The sequence below is a fragment of the Mycteria americana genome, chromosome 16 (genome assembly GCF_035582795.1).
Source record: "Mycteria americana isolate JAX WOST 10 ecotype Jacksonville Zoo and Gardens chromosome 16, USCA_MyAme_1.0, whole genome shotgun sequence".
Taxonomy (NCBI): domain Eukaryota; kingdom Metazoa; phylum Chordata; class Aves; order Ciconiiformes; family Ciconiidae; genus Mycteria; species Mycteria americana.
The window spans coordinates 3348170-3371437 of NC_134380.1; the positions used below are offsets into that span (position 1 = coordinate 3348170).

A 23268-nucleotide genomic window follows, 5' to 3' on the forward strand; every position below is an offset into this window, starting at 1 on the left:
TTGCTAAAAGAGCTTCTCAGAATGTGGCCCAGCCCAAACTGAGTGGGGAAACACTGCCCAGTATCCACAAGCCCAGGTGCAACTGGGAATAGCCAACTGGGAGATGCAGAGGACAGTGCAGATGCTGAATGCCATTTCACAGGGACTTACCTTCCCTTTGCTCTGCAGCACCAGTCCCACTGTGAAGGAGAAGCACCCACACTCTTTCCATCCCAGAACTGAGTAGTTCTTACAGAATACAGGAACTAGGGACAGCACTCTACAAGCTCCTGCAAAATCAGGCTGAGCTCAGACCTAGGGTGCCTACAGGAATGACATCTGCTGGGGCATTAGCAGAGGAGCACCTGGTTTTGAATGCATGAAGGTGACGTGAGAATAAGGTAACAAGTTGCTCAGCTCCACCAAGCTGAGGTCAGCTCTCAGCACATCCAGCTGTGCCACTCAAAAGGTACATGGGAATTTTAAAGTAAAATCTATGTGTATCTATTTTAAAAATGAGGCATCTATAGAGCTTAAGCATTGCGAGAGTTTGGGAGCAGCTAATTACAATCCTGACAAGCTGGAGGTTTCCAGGTTGAACTCTTCCTAAATCGCTATATTAAATCTTGTGCTTACTTCTGACTCCTTTTCTAGAAGGTCTCTGAATGGGTAATCTGAAAGACTCCCATCAATTACTCCGCACCGGATGCAAGACTTGCTAAGAAAAATTAAATTATTTTAATTCAGTTCAGTTAAGTGGCAATTGCTACGTTACATAAATCTGTAATGCTCTTTAGGTGCTGCTTTGTATAGCACTGGCCTGGGACTCTTCTGAATTTAATGATAATGAATTTTTATATCTTAAAGTGCTGAGTATGTAGGGAGCAATAGCAACCACTGGCCCCAGAGGTTTGGACCAGCATCACTACTGTAAGTGCAACGCTTTTGAAAAGAAACTTGGCACTGGAAAGTTTCCCCACCACCAGCTATAAAGGACTGAATTTGTCCTCCAGCATCCCTGCTGCAGGAGCATAGTTTCACCAAACACCAAGACCATCCATACTCAGCAGGGCTGAGGGCAATCCCTCAGGTCTCCTTCCCTGAAATGGTGTTTGATGAAGGCGCATTCACGGGACAGATCAGCCCCCACACAACCCGACTGAGCAAAACACGGACGCGTTCACCACCCGGTGAAGCCTCTGGCTCTCAAACACAGCCCTGTGCTGGATGGGAGCTCACATACGTGATTAAATCCTGCTGGCTTCAGCACGCGCTTCTGGGCTTTGCTGTGGGGCCAGCACAGTTGCACGGACATTAATGGGGTGGACGTGCAAGTGTCGGGGGGCGGCACCACCAAACCCTCGTGGGGAGGCCACCTCCACCTCCGCAGTGTTGAATGAATACAACAGTGTCCATCGCTTGGTAAAATATAGTTTTTATTTGTTCATACAAATAGTATGAATTATCAGAATTTCATTTTCCTAGAAACATCTTTCTCTGTGTAAAATTAATTTGTGTTGTACATACCACAAAATACTCGATTTACATTTTTTCAGTTTTTTTTTTTTTTGTGGGTTTTTTTGTTTTTCATTTTGTTCTTTTTTTTACAAATTGGCTACTCTACAGTACCATGTTACAGACAACACATCACTAATACCTGTACTGCACTTCTGAACACAGGACTGAATGAAACTCAGCCATAAATTAAGGTTACAATGCGAAAAAAAAACCCAAACCAACCCTTCTAATCACACCTGCAAGCTTAACTGAAAGAAAAGGTATTTTTTTTAAATGATGACAATAGTACTGATGCCAGTATTAGCAACCAGATGTACACCACAGGGAATTCACCTTCATTGTCTTATTTGTTAGGTAAGGCCTTTACATTAAAAGTCTAGTGCAGACTTCGTTACGAAGGATGTTGAGCCAGGGCTAACAATTTGCTTAAGGTTAGAAGAGTTATTAGTCACTCTCTGTATTTCTACTCCTCAACAAGATTGCTTCATGAGAGCATTTTGCAGCAGAGCTTGATAGGACAAATTAAGCCCACGCTCTGCCATATAGCTGCGGAAGGCAATGGGATATTAGAAAGTTGTTTCCAAGAAAGCAAGAAGGAAGACGTAGGGGATGCAAACTCTTCCAGCATTCACAAGCAGGCACGCACACACTCTCGGAAGGGAACCACACGGAAAGGAGGCCACGCCAACGCGGTAGATCCCGGAGGCTCTTGCCATGCAGCAGAAAGACTCAGCCAGCAAAACCGCCTGGGGAAGCGGCGCAGTCGCGGCTGGAAGCTTGCCCAAAGGCCAAGTGGAGAGGACGAGCTTCTTTCCATACATTGCATAAGCTGGCTAGTAGGAAGACTGAGGTTTTGAGAACCAAAAATCACTCTTTTCCACCAGGAAGTACATTTTTCTCCCCCACACCCCTCACCCCCTGCAGCCCCTTCCCCTCAGTCACCCAACAGCAGCAGTCTTTGTGATAAAGCAGACGCGCTCGTGCATTCATCACCTGTCCTGGCAGCGGGGAACAAAGCCGGGGACCTGGCTGGAGCTAAAACCAAAGACCCCAAACATGCATAGATCCAACTCCCACTCAAGTTTGCAGCTGCATTTTGCAGGACAGGGATCGTGTGAGTGGTCTGTCAACCTGCGCAGCCCAGCAGGTCCCACTCTCACGTCTGTGACCTCTGGAAGTGGGACTGCATCAGTCTGAAGCATCGCTTCGTTGCTAGAAATGGCTCAGGGCAAAAAAGGAGAGGATTTGCCAAACTTTCCCCTTTTGTAGGAAGGATGTGCTTGGAGGCAAACCCCAAGAAGGGATTTGCATCCTGCTCGCAGCAGGTTTGCTATGCAGCTCAGTCCTGATGTTATGCTTAGCAACTCCCTTTCCGTGAGCACACCCCAGTGCACTGCACCCCACGCATGAACCCACACACGCCTCACCGGCACTGATGGGGGTGCAAGTCCCTAAATCCCTTCAGAGATGTGACACCTCCGAGCCAAGCCAAGAGCCCTTAGGTTCAAACAATGCACTGAAGGGCAATGCTTTACCTGCAGATCCCTACAGTGGACCCAGACGTGGGTCTGCTCTTCACCGTGTCCACCTGAGCAGGACCAGATCAAGGCCCAGGGAGAGCAGTCCAGGCTCCAAAGGGCCTTTTCATCCCCAAACAGCCACAGCAGACAGCTGTAAGGGGCAGGCAAGAGCAAGGAGGCTGCAAAAGTAAAAGAAATGTCTGGAAAATGCCACTGAAAACACCCCACCACGGCTCAGCATGGCTCAGCAACATGGTGCTCAAAGGCGGTTTGCTATGGGTGACTGGGGAGAGGTGCAGGGCACGCATTTATATAGGCAATGCGTAAGAAACTAGAGCATTAACTCAGCTCACATATGCTCTGCCCAATGGTGCATTTGCTGTTTCAAGCTTTACTTACACTGCCTGCTTTATGGAAGTGCTCACACAGTAACATCATGAGATTTATTCAAAAAGCTCCACGCTCAGTGCAGTACACCATTTCAGTGCTCGCAGGTGAGGTACGTGGTTTTTTTGTTGCCCAAAGACAACATGGCCCTGCTTCTGTTAAAAATTCAAGGAGCAAATAACTTCTGTCGTCACCTTGCTCCGAAAATGTTCCAGTTGAGCTAGCAGAACCTCCGACAGTAACGATAAGGCATCAGACACACATGGTATTTATCCAAACCTTCTGAGCACACAAAACATGGCCAGACCTCTCAAGAGAGCCTCACCAACCTGTCCTAATGCCTCAAAGCATTTGGTTCCACCTGAGGTGAAGGATCTCCAGGTTACTGTACCTGGGTTGATGGGTAAGAGCTCAGAGCCTCCTGTCCTGCCTGGCTGCCATCCCTGCGCTCACCTGGGGCATCGGCAGGCACGTGGCCATGTCTGGGCTGCCAGCAATGGCCCAACCCAAGTACAGCCCCCTGCTTTTCTACAGATTCATCCTCGTTGGCAAAGCAGCACTTCTTCCAGGCTCTAGGCAAATGCTGCTCCTTGGGAGAGACCACGGATAAGGTGTTGGGACCAAAAAGTACTGGGAGTCAAGAGGGCCAAGGCTGCTCCGGCGGCTGCAGGGCTGGAGGTAGCACCGCCTGCGACATGTCCTGGGACACCCTCCATGCTGGGAATGGCTCCAAGCAGAGACCTGGCGTTTTCGCGTGGCTCCGCAGCTCTGCCAGCGTCTTTGGTGGGTGGACGCTGCTCCCCGCACTGCCGGCACAGCCATCTGGCAGCAGCGCCCTGCGTGCACGGGCACTCCTGGAGCGATGCTTCATGCAAGTCATTCAGACCAGCACCAAGCGTGTCACATATAGATACACGTAGTTTTACATTTGTCCTGCAGGAAAGATTTAAAATGCATAGAGGGATCGTGGGAAAGAGTCTCCTTGACAAAAGGCAAGAAGGAAAAGTATACCGAGGAGACAGCTCTGCCCATGCAATAGGCTCTGCAGCTTCTCTGCTAGAAAACGAGCGCGTTACCCTGCCAGCAGAGTCCTGGGCTGCAGAGCAGGAGCTGTATGGCTTGGGGTTCCCTATGCCTTACACACGCTGCTGCTCAGCAGAGGTATGTGGGTTGCAGGGAGATGGCCAGCCTCCCTCCCCACCCACCCCAGAGAAACCCCCCCGGGGCCGCGGGACTAACCAGAAAGCTGTGGGAAGAGGGAGCACAACACCGGAGCAGAGACTGGGACACCGGAATAGGGAAAGCAAGTGTTTATAGAGGCCAGATACCCGTAACAAAAATAAATTTGTGCTTTCCCTCCCTCCCCACCCCTCCCCTGCCACCCTCGCTTTTTTTGACTTTTTTTAAATACAAATTTTGTTTAGGAAAAATGGAAGCACCGTTTGTTACAAACCAAACCAATAAGAGGAGAAATCAGGAGGAGAAAAAAAAAAGAAAAGAAAAGAAAAGGAGAGACATATTAGAATTAAACACTGTGGAATGTTAAACAGGTTACGGGCTACCGTTCTAGCCAGTGCGGTTAGGCAGCTTAGTGAATTAATTGCTTAGGAATTAAAAATAAATTATTATAAAATAGATTTCTGTACATTTTACATACATATATATCTCTTTATATACGCAAACCGTGCTGGGCAAGTAATTACAGGGCACTTTCCCACACCAGCCTCAGTCCCAGCCGAAGTCCTGCCCCGTCATCTGGTAGAACTTCATGTTGAAGGGCCGGTAGAAGTCCCGCAGCCTCTGCACCACCTCCTGGTCTATGTCAGGGTGGGTCCTGCCTTTCGTCTTCCCCAGGCAGTGGGGTTTGCTGCTGCCTTCCGCCTTCTTCAGGCACGGGAACCCCTTGGTTTTGTTGAAGTAGAAGTGTTTGTCGGTGATGATCCTCTTGAGGCCCAGAAAGTCCTGGACCCTGCCCAGCTCCCCTGCGGGGTCACTGATCAGCCTCTCCCCGCTGACGAAGAGGATCTGCCCGATGGGGAAGTAGAGAAGCCAGTTCTCCAGGTGCTTGGCATAGATGCCAATCTGGATGGCGCTCCACGAGGTGTCGATCAGGCCCGTAGTCCTGTTTTTGAAGGTCAGGCTCTCAAAGGTGGGGATATCGGGCTTCTTGGAGAGCGTCTGGGTGTAGTCCGAGATGGCTCTGGTCACGGGGTCCCGCACCACCACGATGAGCTTTGTGCCCTTGGACATGGAGGAGATGCGGGCTGGGGCCTCCTTGGTGACGAAGTAGCTGGGGGTCTTCTCCATGGTGATCTGCCCCTCCAGGGTCCTGGGCATGAGGTCTCTGCCAGCAAAACACACAGACATGGGTCAGAATGGCAGGTAAGAGGAAAAAAACCACGTGTATGCATATATATATTCACACATAGATACACAAGAATTTTTCTCCCTAAAATGCCTACACAGGTCATCTAGCTTATACAGATAAATCCATTTTCCATTGATTTAGGGATTAAGAGGGGATTATTATTAAAGGCCACTGTATTAGAAATCCATCTGAGTAATCTCCCAGTTATCCATGAGTGGATTAGCTGGGCTGCACTCTGCACCTGGAGTGTGGCTATATGTACCACACTGGCTCCCGACCGGTCACGATGAGTCCTGAGGTGCACCAGGCGGCTTTCCTGGCTCCGGACAACGCCACAGTGCCCTCAGCCCCAGCCCAGAGCTCGTCTTCCCCAGGGGAATGAGAGGCACGGCGTAGCGGAAAAGCAGGAGCTCACCGGAGCACATCCACCTTGCTTTCCCTTAGCATCCCGAACACAACACTTTTCCCAATTCAGGCAAGAGGGTGCAATTTGTCCCCAGCTTGTCAACAGCAGGACCTCACCCTACTGCAGGGGTCCTCTTGCACCCAGCTGCACCCATTGCTTTACTATTCCCTGTCACTGTGCAGGCTTGTTCCCTATCGCTGTGCAGACTTGTTCCCTAACACGCACTAGAAGGAGCATCAAGAGCTGCTGCTGGCATCTTCAGCACATCCCAGTCCAGCACCCAGCGAGGACAACCTCTCCCCTCCACTGCCACGCAGGCTACAGCAGGTCAGGATACAGGATACCACCACGGAGAATGCAACCTCAGCTCATGGGCAGGACGTACCCTCACAAAACACCCTTGAAACCTAAATCCTTCAGCAATTCCACCTTATTCCCTGACTATTTCTAATTAACCATGCAAGGAAAACTAGAGAGCTTGCAGAAACGATGGAAGCAGCACGAAGCAGGATGAGTAATTTTTTCCTATCATTCACTAGGCAAGCCTAAATATTTCAGACCATTTGCCAATTCTTTCCCTTTATAACCCAATGGGACTCATTTGCTCTGGGTTGCGAGACAGTTAAAAAAAAAGGCAAGAGGGGAGTCTGCCACAAAATTAAAGCTATAAAACTTGATTAAGTTTTCAAAGCATCCACCCAGCACAGAGAAATAACCAGCCAGTGTGTGATCTGCAAGCCTCAAACAGTGTTTCCCTCAGATGTACGACGCTGCACACAGAGGCCATTTGTTCCCCAATGGCCACCTCCTCCCTTACCACTTTTATGCTTCTACAGCAAAGATCACCGTGGGCTCTTGCAATTCATAAAGACGCTGATAATTTGTGCTAAAGCCAATGGTTGCCCCAATTAAGAAGCCAAAGAAAAAAAATTGACCCATCTGTTCTGAGGCCAAATAATAGGAAAACCAGGAATGAGAGGTGTGATTGAATCAAAAATCATCACGTGCCCATGAAAGTTGGTCAGTAGCTATTTTATGCAACTGCTATTTAGCGCACATTGTACCTGGTATTTTACTTCATCAGCTTCTGGCATTAACTTTATGCAATGTGTTTACTGGCAAGGGGCACCCAATGACTACGCCTCTGCACCGCAGGTGAGGTGTGCTTGGGTGCTGCCCATAAAGCCCCTTCTCCGTAGACCCATGGTGGGAGATGGTCCCCACACCAGATCTGCACAGGTCACTGGGAGAGGTGGCGATGGACAAGCCGGACTGTGGAGGAAGGGGATATCAGCTTGTGGAAACCTCCAGCCATGCCCAAGGGTGCTAGCAAACCCTAAGGCTGCAATTTTAAGGCCACGCAAGTGGAGTTTCACATGCAGATAAAAATCACACTGGTCTACCAGATACCTGGGACGTGAGAGCTTCTGGAATTCAGGAGCCAGCACGTGCCAAAAAATAGTAACCAAAATAAAACTCTGACTAATCCTTCGCCTTTCTGGCCAACTCCACAAAGCCGTAACGCCGTCGCAGAGCACAGCCAGTCAATAACGCTCAGAGTGCAACTCTTAAATCTATCGTGGGCTGATGTGGATTTCGACAGTCTACTCATTAAGCGGTGTCTCTTTTTATGGCCACATTAAATCCAAGTTCTACATCCTGCACTGGCCACCGACTGCTTTCCAGCTTGATTTAAGAGGTTGGTTTCAATCCATGAAGCCCTTAATGGCCTGGGACCTGCCTGGAGAGGAGACTGCTTCCCAAGACACGCTCAGGACGGCCGCGCTGCACTGAAGCCCTTTGGCTTCAGGTCAGGTCCATCAGATTGCTTGCTGTACAGGGCCCTGCACCTTGAGGCCAACTTCTCCTCCAGGAGTACTACAGTCAGTATTTCTCAGTCTCCTGGGAATGATGCAAGGCTTATTTTTTCCTCCTTGCACAAGAGAGACATTGGGTAGGGCTGGGCCATGAAACAGGAGGAAATTGCTGGGGGTGGAGGTGCTGAGTCAGTTGATCTGCTTGGAAAACACAGGCTCTTAATTAGTCTTTCAATAAACACAGAGGAGCGCACCGCAGAAGTGGACGACAGCAAGGAGCAACTCTTTGTCTGAGAGGCATCCACTGGCCCAGTGTCAGTCCCTTTGCAGACCAGTCAGCACCTGAACCCAGAGTCTTGATTTGTGGCTGAGGGCATCCAACATGTCTTGTTTCCAATAGAGCTGAGAGCACTCAGTTCTGTGCAGGTCTAGACCCCCCAAAATTGTTATTTTTGGAGAGGACCTGAATTCTTGGCATTTGCAGAACATCTCGCTTGTGACCCGTCACAGTAAGAGAAGCAAGACAAGGCACATCGTTGACACTGCTACTGCTGTCTGGCTTGGTCAGTACAGGCTAAAATGAGCAGAGACAGAAATGGAGCCTTCCACCCAAGAACGAGAACTGAATCCACCAAAACCAGCCTTCAGCCCTAGCTCCAGCACCCTCTTCCTTCATTGTACCCAGACAGGTGCCGGTCATAGCCCAAAACTAAGATCCTCGAGATTGTCTCAGACACTGCCTTGTTTGAAAAGTGGCTGCATAAAAGCTGGGCAGCAGCAAGTGGAGCCAAATATTGTGGCCCATGGATGTGGTTTGAACCTGTGACAGCATCACATCCAGGAAAGCAAAGTTTTATTGCATGAGTCTGTCCGTTCTGAGGAGCTTTCCCATGGTTTCCATAATCTCCCACAGAGGCATCAATTGTCATGCTGGCAGCCAGAGACAACAGAGCCTCAGGGACAGGAGGAACTGGTAAGTTGGCTGGTCTGAACTCACACTGCTGGAAAAGTCACCAAGAAGCATTTCTTCCCATTCAAACCACAAGTGGAGAAGGGCAACTTGGCCCACGTATAGCACTGCAGCTCCAACACAGCACGCCGGACGTACGTGTTGGTGGAAGTAGGACCAGACTCCAGCTCTGAACGCATCTGCTCCTGGGGCTCCAAGACAGCAAGGGCCGCACTAAACGACACCCGTTGCAGAAGGAGGGGAAAGAGGAGCTGTAATGGTCAGAAGAGCTGTAGCCACTGTGCCCTGGCAGGATGCAACCCCTTTGGGAGAAAGTAACAGCAGAAACCCACATTCAGCTCAATGGCACGGGCACAGTTCAGCCCTGGGGCAGCTCGTTACAGCTGTGGAGTCCTCCATTTCCATGGAAGCTTCACAGGCACGTTAGAGACATGGGCAGCTTCTGCCAGCGCTGTTTGGTGCAAGATAAGAGTGGCAGAGGTGCAGCTACCACCGTTGTCCGTATGGGAGAGGAAAGGGAGATGGCAAAGGGAATCAGGCTGTGGGAAACGGGGAGCTCAGCTGAGCCCTCAGACAAAAGCTGCTGCACCAGTCGGGACAGGGATGGATGGAGACACCACTGAGGGCTGTAGCGGATACTGTAGTGGAAAATAAAGATAGTATGAAAAGCTTGGCAAGCAGTCCCTCCTGCCTTGTTATCCTCCTGCCTTCTGGCAACCTGGAGTTCAAAGACCTCTGGAGCCAGCATCTGCATCCAAATCATCCCATTTCATCGTGACTATGAACTGTCTAATCCTTTCAAGCCCATGAATACTTTTGGCCTTGAGAACACCCCACAGCAGAGAGTCCCAGCATTGAAGCACTGCCTTCACCCGTCATTTGACCCCTCTCCCTACATCCCATCTTGGGAAGGGACGAGGCACCTACTTTCTGAGCATGGAAGAGGAAAGCAGGGATGAGGAGCATCAGCAGACTCCTGGCATCCCTTATTCCCTGCCGAGCCCAGCGGCAAAGCGCTGGCGCGGCTCAGCACCACTCTGCTGACTTCGGCAGAGCTGCCGGCAGCGCCGGGGGTCCCAGCGAGAGGAGGGAGTTGCTGTGTGAGCACAGCTATGAATTTTCCACAGGCAGAGAGCAGAGCCCCTAACCCTGAGCTATTAACATGTCAAGAGGGGCAGAGGAAAAGCTTTTCCTTTAATGAATATTTCCTCAGTGAAGCCTGCACCCTTCGTAGGCGAAGTGATAGGCTTAGTCTAAAGATGGATTGGCCTACTTTACCTATTAACCACTTAGACTAATGTAATAAAGGCTCTCTTTATTCAAACACCCCTAATCCCCAGCCCCACGCAGCTCTGAAGCCTGGAATAAGAAGGGATGCTAAAACGAACTCCGCCAGGCTCCTGCTTGGAGATGCTCGGAGGAGGGGGAATTATATATATTTTTTTTAAGTGCAAACTTCTCCAATATGAAAACCGGACCCAGAGCAAGATAAATTTACAAAGTGGGGATGACAGGTGGCCACACGGTAATCCAATCCTGAAGCCTAATGCCCTTTGTGGCAGCTTTTGTCTGCACAGAGGGGCTCCGGGCTAATCTGCTGCCACTTCTCAAGGAGGAACGGCAAGGGGCCGCGGGCCGGGGGGGTCAAGGGGACCTCTGCAACCTGTTGCTGCGTTATTCGCCACAGGTAGGACAGAGCGGCGTGCAGGGCAGAGCACAGCAGTTGTTACTGATTTTATCCCCGGGGACGTCTGTTGGTGCCCCCATGCACCTCCTGCCATTTGCAAACACCCGCTGGGATAAACCCCTCCAGGGTCTGCCAGAGCCCGAAGCCCTGCGGCGGGGCTCAGCCCCGGGGGCTGCGGAGACAACCGCCCCCAGCCGTCTGCCCGCGCGGAGGTCACCGTCAGGCTGCCCAGCCGAGAGCCGGCACGCTCAGGTGCTCCTGCTGCCGAACAGGAGTCCCAGAGCCGAGCGGATGATGAGCTTTCTTTCCTGAGGAGGGTTTCATGCTGGATGTATTCCTGCCGGATATATGCTGGCATTCCAGATGCTAACCAGCATCACTTTCGGAGATGCTCCCCCTGCTCCAGCATGCTCAAGAGCTGAAGTCCCACTGGTAAGTGTTAAAATCGGGGTGCCTCGTGCTGCAGTGACGGCACCCTCCCATCTCAAACCCCTCCACTCCAGACCACCCCCCCTTGCTCAATCCTCTGAACTGCCTCAGTTTCCCTTTGCAAGGATGACAAAACTCCCCGAGAGGAGATGGACAGCTGGGTATAGGGTATTGTAAAAGCAAGAGAAGCATTGTTACAGTCAGGATAAAATGCCATAGCATCTGGATGCAGCTACAAGATGCAGACTGGGGAGTGCTCACAGCAGCCCCTGCGATACAGCAAGAACTGCCTTTGGTGCAGAATTTCTAGACTTTACCCCCCACAGCTGTTCCCTAGAAGCAAGGAAAATAGGGGAAAGGGGAGAAAAAGCAAGTCAAACTATTTTGGACATCAGCCACATTCACGCCGAGCTCAGGCCTGTAATCCAGAACCATTTGCTTTGCAGCCTGGCGGTGCACATGCAGAGCATCCAACCTATTTCTAGCCAGTTTCTACCCAAATTCCTGACTGGTGTTTCAAGAAGACAAAACGTGATTTCTTCCCAGAAAACCAAATTTTGGCAACTTGACTGTTTCTTGGGAAAGCGCCCCCAAATCCTCCCAAAAGGCTGTCTAAGAAACCACATAGATTAGATTGAAAGCTTATGGTGAGAAGGTAGGTAGACACAAATTGCACACAGTGCAGAAGGTAGACACAAAAGCTCTTCTCCCATCCTGGGAGGAGACAGATTTTTAGCCTCCAGAGTCATGACAGGGGGCTTGAAAACCCAAAGTGACAACAAGCCCAGGCAGCATGACCCAGAACGTGGTACAATTTGGTACACATGATGAATTTTTTATGACTTTTGCTGCGTTTCTAATTTACAGGTTGGAAAGCAAACAAGCCTGCTGGTACCAGCTCAGAAAAGCTTTAAAGGAAACAAGTGCAGAAGACAAGGCAGGTTGAAGCCTCGTCCCCTCCCACGCTGATGCTCTCCAGCCTGCTGCATCCTCTCCTGTCCCCATCCCCAGGGGCGGTTTGGTCCCCTGTCCCCATCCCAGCATGGTCCCGCTCAGCTTTGCTCTGGTCAGGATCCCACCACAGCCAAAGGGCTTGTTTCAAACCACAGTCTGTCTGTCCGCTGCCTTAAATCAAACACACTTTTGAGGAGGGCTTTACTGCACAGCCCTGCACAGCCAATTCTCATTCTAAATCCCCCTGCTTCTCTGCCTCTTCCTCTCCTCCCCCACCTCAATAAATAAATTTAGGCCAAGTAAGCTAAATCTAGTATCTTGAAAAAGAGCTCTAGATACCCAGGAAAGGATGGAGAGGGCATCTCCATTGCTGGCAGCTTTGCCTTCCAGCCCACCTGCTCTGCCAAGGCGATACCCAGTTGCTCCCAGTCTCCGAGGCAGCATGTTGATGTCAGAAAGCAGGAAAAAATGTACAGTGGTGACCAGAGCAGCCAAGGACTGGATTGAAACCACACACTTGTAGCCCAAAACTGGCATGTGACAGTGAGCAAGAGCTCTGCAATGCTCTGGGAAGCAAAAACCCAGAGCATCACAGCATCACCAGCTCAGCTCCCAAGGCCACCACACTGGACCCATCCCGACCCCACCTGGCCCTCCTCTCCACGGGACTGATAACAAAATCAAATCCCAGAAATACTCCTTAAAAGCAAGAACTTGACAAGCTCAGGGCAAGACTGTTAAAGTATAAAGCGTTTTAATTACATCACAGAGCCTGCCACCAGCGTCAAGGTCAGCTGGCTTCAGAATTACCCACTTGGCTTTGACTCTGCTTCCCGGTGGCAGGAGCTCCGGATGGGGGAAGGAGGAAGATGAAGGAGGAGGAAGAAACAGAGAGAGAAGAGGGAACAGCAAATTCCTCTTTGGGAGTGGGAGCACTTGCTGGTTTATTACTTGGTACATCACATTTTTCTTACCAAAATTTCTCCCAGCTCGGGCTGCCGTTGCACCAAGGACCTGTACAGTAGCAAGCAGCCTCTCCTCTTTTTATGACCAGCAGTAAGGGCAACATGTGTGCCTTTGTCTCGAGCGGGAGCCCGTTGTTTGGGTTGGCAAATTATACAACAATAAAAGGGAACGGCTGGGAACCAGCCTCGGCCTTTTTGAAACGGGTGTAACCCTATCCAGCTCCGTCAAACCCTCGCCACGACGTTTACACAAACCAGATGATGGGAATTAATGAACTTTGGGGGTGAGGAAGGGGTAGGTAAAGGAGGAGGGAAAGGGGGGGGGGGGAAATGTGGGCCTGAAAGTAATGTTTTTTCTTAACTCTCCTTGCCCCCAAATCTGCCAGGTGCCCTTCACCTGTTGGGAGTTTGGGGACTGAAGGAGGGAGAGGAGGGTAACAGCGTGCGAAGGCTGCCCGTCATGAAGCTGCTGCAGGGCTTCGATGGGGCCAAAGAGCCGGTGGCCACGGGTGGCATCACCACATACCCCACAGGAACAGGCTCTGGCCCAGCCATGGAGTCTGATCTAAGTTCCTTTGATGCGGATAAAAAAATCCCATCAAAGGCTGGGGAGAGCGGGGAGACGTGGGGCGTCGGCAGATGGTCCTTTGGTCCCCACTCTGTGCAGGCAGAGCCGAGTCGTGCCGAACAGCCCCGGCAAATCAAAGCAAGCAGTGCCTCGAGGAGGGGACAATGCGCTGCTGCAATCGCGAGGGGTTGGGGTTTTTAGGTTTTTTTTTAATAAAAGGCTATCCACCTCCCCCAAAGTCACTGCATTCAGATCAGATCTAGGAGCCTCCACGGAGGTTTGACCCTCCCTGTGCTGCAGGCGAGGGACACGGGGCGCTTTGCCCGGCCGCAGCCACAGAGCAGACGGTTTGCAGCAGCATCCGAGCACCCGACCTGGACAAAGCAGGGCCTGATCCATGCACAAAACCTGGAGGGTTTGTGCCTCCAGGAACAGCCATCAGTGTGATGAGCAGAATCAGCCTCTGCCACAAAGGCTGCCTCCCGCCCCGCGCCAGCCAAAACCCACCTCCCTCCCAAACGCCTCTCCCACCTCACGAGTTTAAGTGGTTTAATTAGAAGCACAGACTCATAACCAAGATAATGACATGTTATCCCTCACGGGGCTGCTGCCTTGTATAACTAAGTGCCATATATGGTGCACTGTATAGCTGCAGCCTAAAGGGGAGGAATAACTTACAGCAGCAGAAACACCTGATGCTGACACGAGTCTTGTCTGCATGGGGACGGGGTTTGTGCTTTCACCAGAGAGCATACTAAAGAGGCCAAAGAGCCACAAAGACTCCTTTGAGGCCGATGGGTGACACGGCCGTCACTCCTGGGACATCCCCGTCCTTGGCAATGGATGCAAAGGCACGAAGTTGGTCTTGGAGGTGGCTGGCTGGAGCAATCCCCCCTTCCCACCCTAGAGCTGATGCTCCGTGCTGGCAGCCTTTGGGACAAAGGTCTCAAGGGGATGGAACCAACCTGAAAGCTTGGGAGAAATGTATCCTGCTTGCGGATGCTCACATGGATGCGCCCGCAGGGTGTGGCCCTCTCCTTCAGGCCAAAGCCCCTGTGGCCCAGGGATCTCCAACCCTGGCCAGGAAGACCAGGGCAGAGCAAGACCAGGGCAAGCAGCATGCCCTGTCCCCCGCTGCTCTCCCAGCCTCCACCCAAATTCAGCTCAGGGACTTTCCTGGGCCTGATGCAGTTTGCCTACCTAATAACCCTCAATCAACCTCTCTTCCAACCTCTTGTCCAGGTTGCTCCTGAACCCACGCAGACCCTCCACGTGCACAGCCCACCCTGGGTCCTTGCTCTGCCTGTTGTGCACCAGCTCCTGTCCTCAAGCCAAAGCCCCAGTCCTTGCACCATGACACCAATCCATCCCTCCCTCAATCTCCAGCCCAGCTCTGACTTTGTAGAGTACTGTATCTTCCCCCAAGACATCTCTTTGCCAGCCTGAGGTCTCCCAGCCTACTTCGTCATTCCTCAAACAGAAGTTCCTCCAGCCCTACAGAACAAACCCAAAACGTTGCCCCTGTCACCAGGTGGACTCATGCACCAACCGAACATGGGCTGCAGAGACGTGGGGTTTTCTTTGGACTAGGAAGGGCCAAGTTTCCAATTATTTCCTTCCCTCTTCCCCCAACAACATGTTACAACTGCTCAGCAAGAACTTTCCCTCCTCCTTTGCCAGGCAAGATATTCATCAACTCTACCAGTTCATTATATAGGCTCTCCTCTTTATGTAAACACCGAAGCCTCTTTCTGTCCCCTATCATACTTAAAAGCTCTGAACTTCCACTAAATAATTATCTTCACTGGGGGGAAAGGGGCAGCGCTTTACATATCAAAGGGCTGCTTTGGAGGGATTTACAATAATTTAAGATGAAGTGGTAAATATTCTATTCACTCCAGTTCATCTCCAGTAATAATTATAATCCTATTAGCAAGGTCCCAAGAAAGTGATTGCATTATCATCTAGCGAGCATCTATGTGGATTTCTTGGAGGGGTGGGATGGGGGAGGCCATAGGCAAGTAAATAAGTAAAAGCAACAAAAGATGCAATTGCCAGCACCTCCCCTCCCCCAGAAGGATTTGGTCTCCTTTGTCCTGATGCTTCAATAGTGCTTTGCTCTGAAAATAAGAGCTTTTGAGTGCAGTAAGGGGGTGGGGCTGAAATGAGCATTTTATTCCTCTCGGTCACCCCCGGTTCCCTTTCATTGCTGCGGGTCCCCCCGGTGCTGCTCGGGCCGACAAAGAGCACACGTTGCTGTTCCTGCGGGCGCGGGGGGCCAGGAGCAGCGCCGCGATTAAAAGCTAATTGCTGTTTATGGGTGAGTTCTTTAGAATACCGCCCAGCATCACCGGACTTCACTGCCCACTGGTCAAGTCATGTGAGATTACTCTAATCCGTCTCCATTTCCCCCCAAAAAAGGAAAAAAGGACTATTTTTGTTTAAAAGAAGAGCAGAGAGGGGGCAGTTCTGTGAAACTCACAATTTCAGGGGAGGAAAAAGCCCCTAAACCCAGCAGGAAACATGACTGAGCTAACTGGCAAACTGGGACTAAAGACTTTTTCCTGCAGATCGCAGGGCCAACTGTCTCCACCAAGCTGGGTATTTTACTTCTGTGCCGTGTCGCCTCTTAGTACACCCCGCTGGAGTGTTTAACTGGAATTTATCCCTGCAGTTGCACTAGTGTAATCTCTTTCCCTCTCTTCTGGCACCTGAAGGCCACCAGTATTAGTCCTCACCACCTCCACCAGAAGCAGGTAGCTCGGCTCTGCTCACCCTGGCGTGGATGTAAGTCAGCAGCTACACTGGTGCAGGTCTGGAACAAGCTAAGATTACCTTCACAGTGCCCAAGAGTTTATTGCAAAGCGGTAGAAACATTTTTCTCTATAAATTAAACAGACAACAGCCTGAAAGGGAGGAAAGAGGAAGAATTTTAGGCATCTGTAGAGATTTCAATGCTCACAACTCACTCCTGGCAAAAAATAAATTATCTAGACTGCCTCTGCCTCTTACTCTATCACAACCAGAAGAACCAGCCATTTCTCTTCCCTCAAAAATTTATAGCCATGAGTTAATGTTATGTGTACCAAGCTCCTGCTACGCAAACATTTGATAGATCCACTTACGGATTCATTGCAAGATGAAGCTCTGCTCTTGGAGCTTCTTGCAGAGACTGCTGGTTTAACACATCCTTGTACCAGAGATGTTACTTCTTGAACACAGCTTTATTTGGGTAGCACTGATCCTGCCTTTCATGGGAAGCTGGAATTAGGATCTGCTGAGCTTGGACTGGCTCAGCAGCTGCAAGCACAGAAGTAATGTCCCCGTCCAAAAAAAAGGCAAAGCAAGAAAGTCAAGGTCCGGAGTTACTAGCTAAACTGTGGAAAGAAATAGAAAAGGCAAAACCCAAAGCGTGGCTGTTTCAAGGCTTTTGCTAGCTCAGAGTAGGCATAAGCAAAGGAAACCCAGCTTGGAAGAGGTTTAAAAGCAGATAAGAAGTCATAGCTGGTGGAAGATCCAAAAAACAGCTGTGGTACCCGCAGGTGACAAAAGTGGCCCCTGGGGCACAGGATATGGGGCCAACATGGCTGTCACTTGGGTTCAGCCAACCCCAGAGACCCCGATCTCGGGGGTTTGGCTTCAGCTCCAGCAGAACAACCAGGCTGCTCCCATAATTCCCACCACAAAGCCCAGCACTTGCCGTCAGCCCTTTCGCCATGCAGCAGCAGCTCGGCCACGTCCAAGCAGCACCAGTGCCTGCTGCTCGCACCGCAGCCTCCTCCTGAGGCTCTTCCCCCTCGCCCCTTCCCTGCCACGGAGGCTTAGCCAGAACCAACGCGGCAGGAGGATCAGCCGGTGCCAGCGGTGTTCAGCCATCAGCAACACACCCACCAGCCCAGCACAGAGTCTGTAGCCCCAAACTGCACCCACACCCACCAATTTGCTCTCTTAATTTGTAGTGACGGCACTAATCCTCTAAAAGATGTTAAAACCCCACAGGCACTGCTACTCACTGGTCTTTTAGATGTCTTTCCTGCTTACAGTTCTTGGGAAAATGCTTACTTGCAGCAAAGGGAGCAATCTCCATCGAGTTAAACCCCATGGACGTGGGGATCTGGGACTTGGGGGAGGTAGAGGCAGGCGTTGAGGTGCGTAGAGCCAGCACTATAGACTGTGTACAGCTTGCAGGCTTTCAGCTGGTGTCCCAGAAGCACCAGGTGTTTCAAGAATTAGATGCCCAAACCAAGTAGCATCATGACTCATCCAAGAGCTGAACCACCCGTCACTGCACATGGAGCAGAGCATCCTCCCGGCTCCCCCGAAGGGATGCGCTGCGGGGCTGGACCCTGCACCCAGCACGGGACACCCTGTTACACACAACCGGTCACACCAGACCACCCCAGGGCTCCTGCCCACAGCTAGGACATCAGGAGGTATTCCTAATCCAGGTAGCCCATGGGAGGTTATCCCATCAGCCTCATCCCTACAGTACCTGCTCTTCAAGGCCCTTCCCCCGGGACCGGTTATGCCATATGCTGGTGGCGGGGAGTCCAGCGAGCAGGGTACATCTCGGTTTGGACCCAAAGGGCACATCTTATGCATCTAATGCAGGGGGAGATGGTCACTTCATGTACGCCCTAGTCGTCCGTATGGCAGCTACGCACCACTGCGGCGTCTGTAGCCATACTGCAATAGGAAGAAGTTTCCCAGAAAAGGGGTTGGTTCAAGAGAAGCCCCAGCTCCTGGTTGGGTCCATTCTAGGGTGGCAGTCCGTTAGGTTTATATGGATATGGATTTTTATGGCACATTACTTATAAATCAACGTTCTGGCTAAATAAGCATGCACCAGTGACCACTGCAGCAGCCTCTCTCTAACCACCGAACGCAGCTGGATGCGGGCAGCCAATACTGGTACACCAAGGCTGAACACTCAGAAACACCTCACAAATTTCCACCCAGGACAGGACTACAAGGAGATGAACTTCAGCATCCTTTCCCACGTTGTGCCTCTCCCCTAGGGCACTGCCAAGCCACTGCATTTCACCTGCTCCAATTTTGCTAAAAGGGAGAAAAAAAAAAAAAACAAAACCCTCCAAAAACCCAAACAACCCACAAACCGAAGAGCCAACCCCAAACTCAACGTTGCACAAGTCAACAGCCACCGAACAAAACTAACCCAGTGACATACGGGCAGGACCATGTTGCCCTATCGCCGCATTCATAAATCACAGCCCCACTGAGAGGTCTTTTGTGTTTTCCCCCAACACAGAAATTAATGCCCTAATCTGTGTGCCTGCACAGGCAGGTAACGAGTCACGCTGATAATGCTGCCCTTTGTTAAACACCCATGCAAGCAGCCCAGCGTTTGCACAGGGAGGGCTTTGCTTGCCACCTTGACACACATTTCTCCTAATCAAGCCCAGCCTTCCTGCGCTGGGGCTTTACAGCCGCGATTAGAGGAAAAAGCCTCCCGATAAGCCCCGGAGCCCCTTTCCGCCCTGACTGACACCCCAGCTCGCACCCCTCAGTTCCTAACCGATGCGGGGGGGGGAGCATCCCCAGCGATTCGTCTGCCCTTGGGGTAAGACATGCCAAAGGGGAGCTTAAACCACTGTGCTGGGTTAAGAGCCCCAAAAGGGACTGGTGCCAGCGGCAGCCGCGTGACAGCTCTGCTCCTGCTCCCCTCCCTCACCATGGGCATAGCAAACAGGGAGGGGAGCAGGGAAACTGCTTTATTCACCCAGCAGCGCTTTCCTCCGAGCACTGAGAGCCCTTGAAGCATCTTCCACATGATGGCTGAGCCAGAGCCCGCTAGCTCCTCTGCAGCACGTGGGAAGGGAGCTCTCAGGGTGGCAGGGCCAGGGCAGGCTTGAAACAAGCCTTGAGGCAGATACACATCTACAGGTCTTTGAAAAAGCCACGTAGGATCTCCAGGAATCCACCTTCTGCACCTAAAGGGATCCTATGGGCATCCAGCATCACCTGAACAGCAGAGGCATTCGAAACAACAGCTCAGAAAGCTGCCAGCTTTCCATTTTCACTATGGAAAAAAGAAAGTTACAAATTTTTTTCTGCCCTTTTTGATAATGCATGCACATTCTAACACAGGCCAAGTGATGCCAGCGAGCTGCTGCCAAACCCCAGCTGCATGACTGCACCTGCCTCTTCAGCAACACCCAAACCAGCCACGTAACTGTGCAGCACTGAGGTTCCTCCTCGGCTGTCTTAAAGATAAGGGGATGCCCTTTCTGACCGTCAGAGGACAGGTCACCTCCCCAGTGGCCAATAGTGGCAATAAAGAAGAAACTCATCAGAGGAGGACCAGCTACGTGGGAAGGTGCCCAACGAAGCAAGCACGTCCCGTATTCGCCAGCTGGCTCCTCGTTACCCTGAGCATCCCATCGAGTGGGTCAAAAATTTAAAACTGGTTTAGAGTTTATTCCAAGCTGAGCCACCCAATTCATGTCCAAATGTCTCCTGCTTCCTTCCCAGCAAGGGAGGGGTGGCACCGACCACAACCCGAACCAGTGGCAATGTGGACACTGTCCCAGCCAGCATGTCCCCTGTTGGGATGAGCTATATTTGCCACCCGCTGGAACAAAAGGCCAGGCAAATTAATACATCGGTGATCCTCTCAGTACTGATCCCTAAATGCATTTTAACACAAATGGGATTGTCACCTCAACTCATTTGTTAATGGATTTGTGATTTACAGTCATAAAGAAATAGCACTGGAAATTAAGATTGCTCCATGGTAAACAGACCAGGGCAGTGAGTGAGAAACATTTGTCCAGCACAGGATTTTTTCCCTAACACCTCCAATGAGGCCAGTATGACCCTCCCCAGTCTCTCCCCATCCTTTTTACCTCCCACACCAAACATCAAGGACAGAAAAGAAAATTAAGTTCCGGGACAAAAAAGTAGCGTGCCCATTGAGGCAATCAAGCTACAGGTTCGTGGTGCCACTGCATCCCAAGGTGGGTCCCCAGTGATGCTGCAGGACTCAGGGTAGAGCAGAAGGAACCAAACCAGCCTTGAGAAGGAGTGAAACTCCCAGCAAAGGAGGGAGACAGGAACCAATTAGGGAAACATGAAGGAGCAGGTCTGTCTGCAGACTCCCCTCCTGCCGCAGTCATTACGTGGGATCATGACGTGGTCATAAACAGTCAACGAAATACAGTCAAGAGCTCTTTAAAGAGCAGGCTCAGCTGGTGGAGATGCTCTGCTGCAAGTACAACAGATGCAAAGCACTGCTTCTAATTAAAAAGGTATTCACGTAATTAAAGACTTCACATCACCATACCAATGATTTGATCTAGTCCAGCACACTCGCTCAGGCTGTATTTAAGAGGGCTCTCCATGCTTGCTTTCCACTTCTGACTACTTGGGTTGACTTTCTTCGTAACCCTGCCCACCTCTACACACCCCACAGGCTGCGATGGCAGGTCCATGGCTACGGTGGCAACCAGAAAAGACCTCACGGAGCAAAACCACACGTGCCATAATCCAGCACCGACCTTCAGCATCCCACCCTGCTTCCACCGAGAGCCAACTTCCTTCCAGAGCTGGCGACAAGGCTGAATTATCCCGTAGTCCTTCAAGCCCTTCTACATAAAGAGCACAGTGGGCCGGTCTGCTAAGGCCTTGGAGCACAACCCAAGTGAAATGACTTTTCCCTGAACACTGAGGAGTCTGAATGAGAGCTATTGTTATTCAGATGAAACCAAGTGTCAGATTAACAAATCAATGGGAATAAGAGATATAAAATGGGTTACCATTGAAGCCTTTCAAATACCCAAACATATGGATGAACCAAATGTGAATTGTAATTGACTCACCCGCACCTTTGATCTCTACACCCTTGGGTTCCCAAAGAGACAGCCCGGCCCCCTCTGATCGGGACTGAACTGATTTGGGACTCCATTGTGAGCCCTCACAAAGCCTTTTCTCTCTGCCTCCATCTCCTGGATGTAGATACAGCCTGGCACTTGGAAATTGAGACAAGCCAGCTCTGCCTCAGAGAGCCAGGGAGCTGGAGACGGACAACCCAAGTTACCCAACGCAACCTCTCGCACGGAGCCCGTCAGCCCCGGGCACCTCTTCCCACCAGCCCTGGTCCCCACTGGTGGCCCTCGGTCAACTGGACATGCACAAGGACGTGCCCTGGGAAGCAGAAGAAGAGGCCCCGCAGCAAGCGCAGGCAGTGCAGACACACTCCCCCACCCCTCCCAGAGCCGGTGTGGGTCTGTTTGGTTTTCCAAGGAGCTCGCTGTGCAAAGCCAAGGATCAGACTTTGCTGATGGGTTCGTGGCATGCACATGCCCCGACTGCAAACCCCAGACTGATCTGGCAGGACTATAATTGCTCTGCCCTTCTCCAAGTACCTCGACATCTGACAGCGCACATCACCTCCACTTCATTAACAGACATAATTTTTAATTTTCCTGGGGTGTTTCCGCAGCTACATTAAGAGTAACCTGGAGTTTAAACTAAACCTAATCCCTAAATTTTTTTACTTTTGGGGTTTGCAGCGAGTGAGTTTTGACCAGTTTTGGATAGGTGCAAGAGAGTAAAAAAAATAAGCATCAGTTTTGATACCATATAAATCTCAAGTCCACAGGAGTCGCAAGGCAAGTATTTGCTTGGCTCTAGTTTCAAGCCTCATTATAAACTTGCATTATAAACTACAGCAAGTTGCTGTAGCTGTCCCAGGAAACCCAGCCCAGCTTATTCTTCTACCCCCATGCTGCAAACCCCACACAAACGTGCTTTCTGTGGAGGTTTTAACCCCACACCAAAGTGGGGTTAAAAAAAAGACGCAGCTCAGCTATTGCTATACTGAGCCTTGAAGCAACAGGAGTCTTGAAACGCCTGTTGCTGAAGGCAAACCCCAGTAGCTACTCCCAGTACTAGGCTATTCCCAGCATCAGGCACCGATAGGGAGTGAAGCAATCCCCACCGGGAGGGCAGAGCTGCTGCACGTGTCCTTTCCTCCAGCACCAGCTGGAAGAGGACTGGGTTTGATGGGGGAACTGGGTGAGCCTGGGAGTCCCCTGGAGGAGGTGTGGCTCTGTTCCTATAATTTTTGGGCTCAGACCCAGCCGTGCAGCTGCTTAACCCAACTGGTAAGCCTTGCTGGGATGGCTGAGCATGCGACAATCGCAGGGCTCACCTGCGGAGGAACCGAGGAAGGAGAAGACTGTGGGGAGGAAGGCGGGCGAGAGGAAACTCCCGGGCTCTTAATCTGCTTTAGGACCATATAAGCTTGCTGTTTATATATAGCTTAATTAATTATTACACTGCATTTAGCAGTGTGACCTTGAAATCGTCTCTGGGGGGAGCCAGCAGCCGCGGTGCAGCCAGGGCAGCCGGCCAAGGCGTCGGTGTGTGCCGAGACACCGGGACGCTCCCCGCGCGCGGGGCAGGCAGCTCCTCCCGCGCGTCCGGCTGTCCGGGCTGCGCCAGCCTGTAATTAAGAGGCTTCGGAGCAGACAGCAGCTCCCGGCCCCTCTCGGCTTGCAGCAAACCCAGGTTGGAACCCTAACCGGCTATTCCACTTCTGCTTTGGCAAGGCTGCTATCTTCTCCCAAGGCTTCGTTCGCTGCTCAACACCCCCTATTAGCTATTCCCTCTGCTTTTCAAAACGCCGTGCAGACAGCCCAAGGCTCATTAGCTACCAGGCCGGCTCAAGAGGGAAATT

The 23268-nt window shown here is 51.2% G+C and overlaps 1 protein-coding gene across 1 annotated transcript in view; it reads right to left on the minus strand.

The window, feature by feature from the left end:
• Positions 1-2426: 2426 nt before the first annotated feature.
• Positions 2427-23268, minus strand: part of LOC142417973 (heparan sulfate glucosamine 3-O-sulfotransferase 3B1-like) — a 30105-nt gene continuing 9263 nt past the window's right edge. The window contains exon 2 of the mRNA XM_075519193.1: positions 2427-5748. Coding sequence (XP_075375308.1) covers positions 5130-5748 — 619 coding nt within the window. The 3' untranslated portion in view covers positions 2427-5129. The remainder of the gene's footprint in view (positions 5749-23268) is intronic.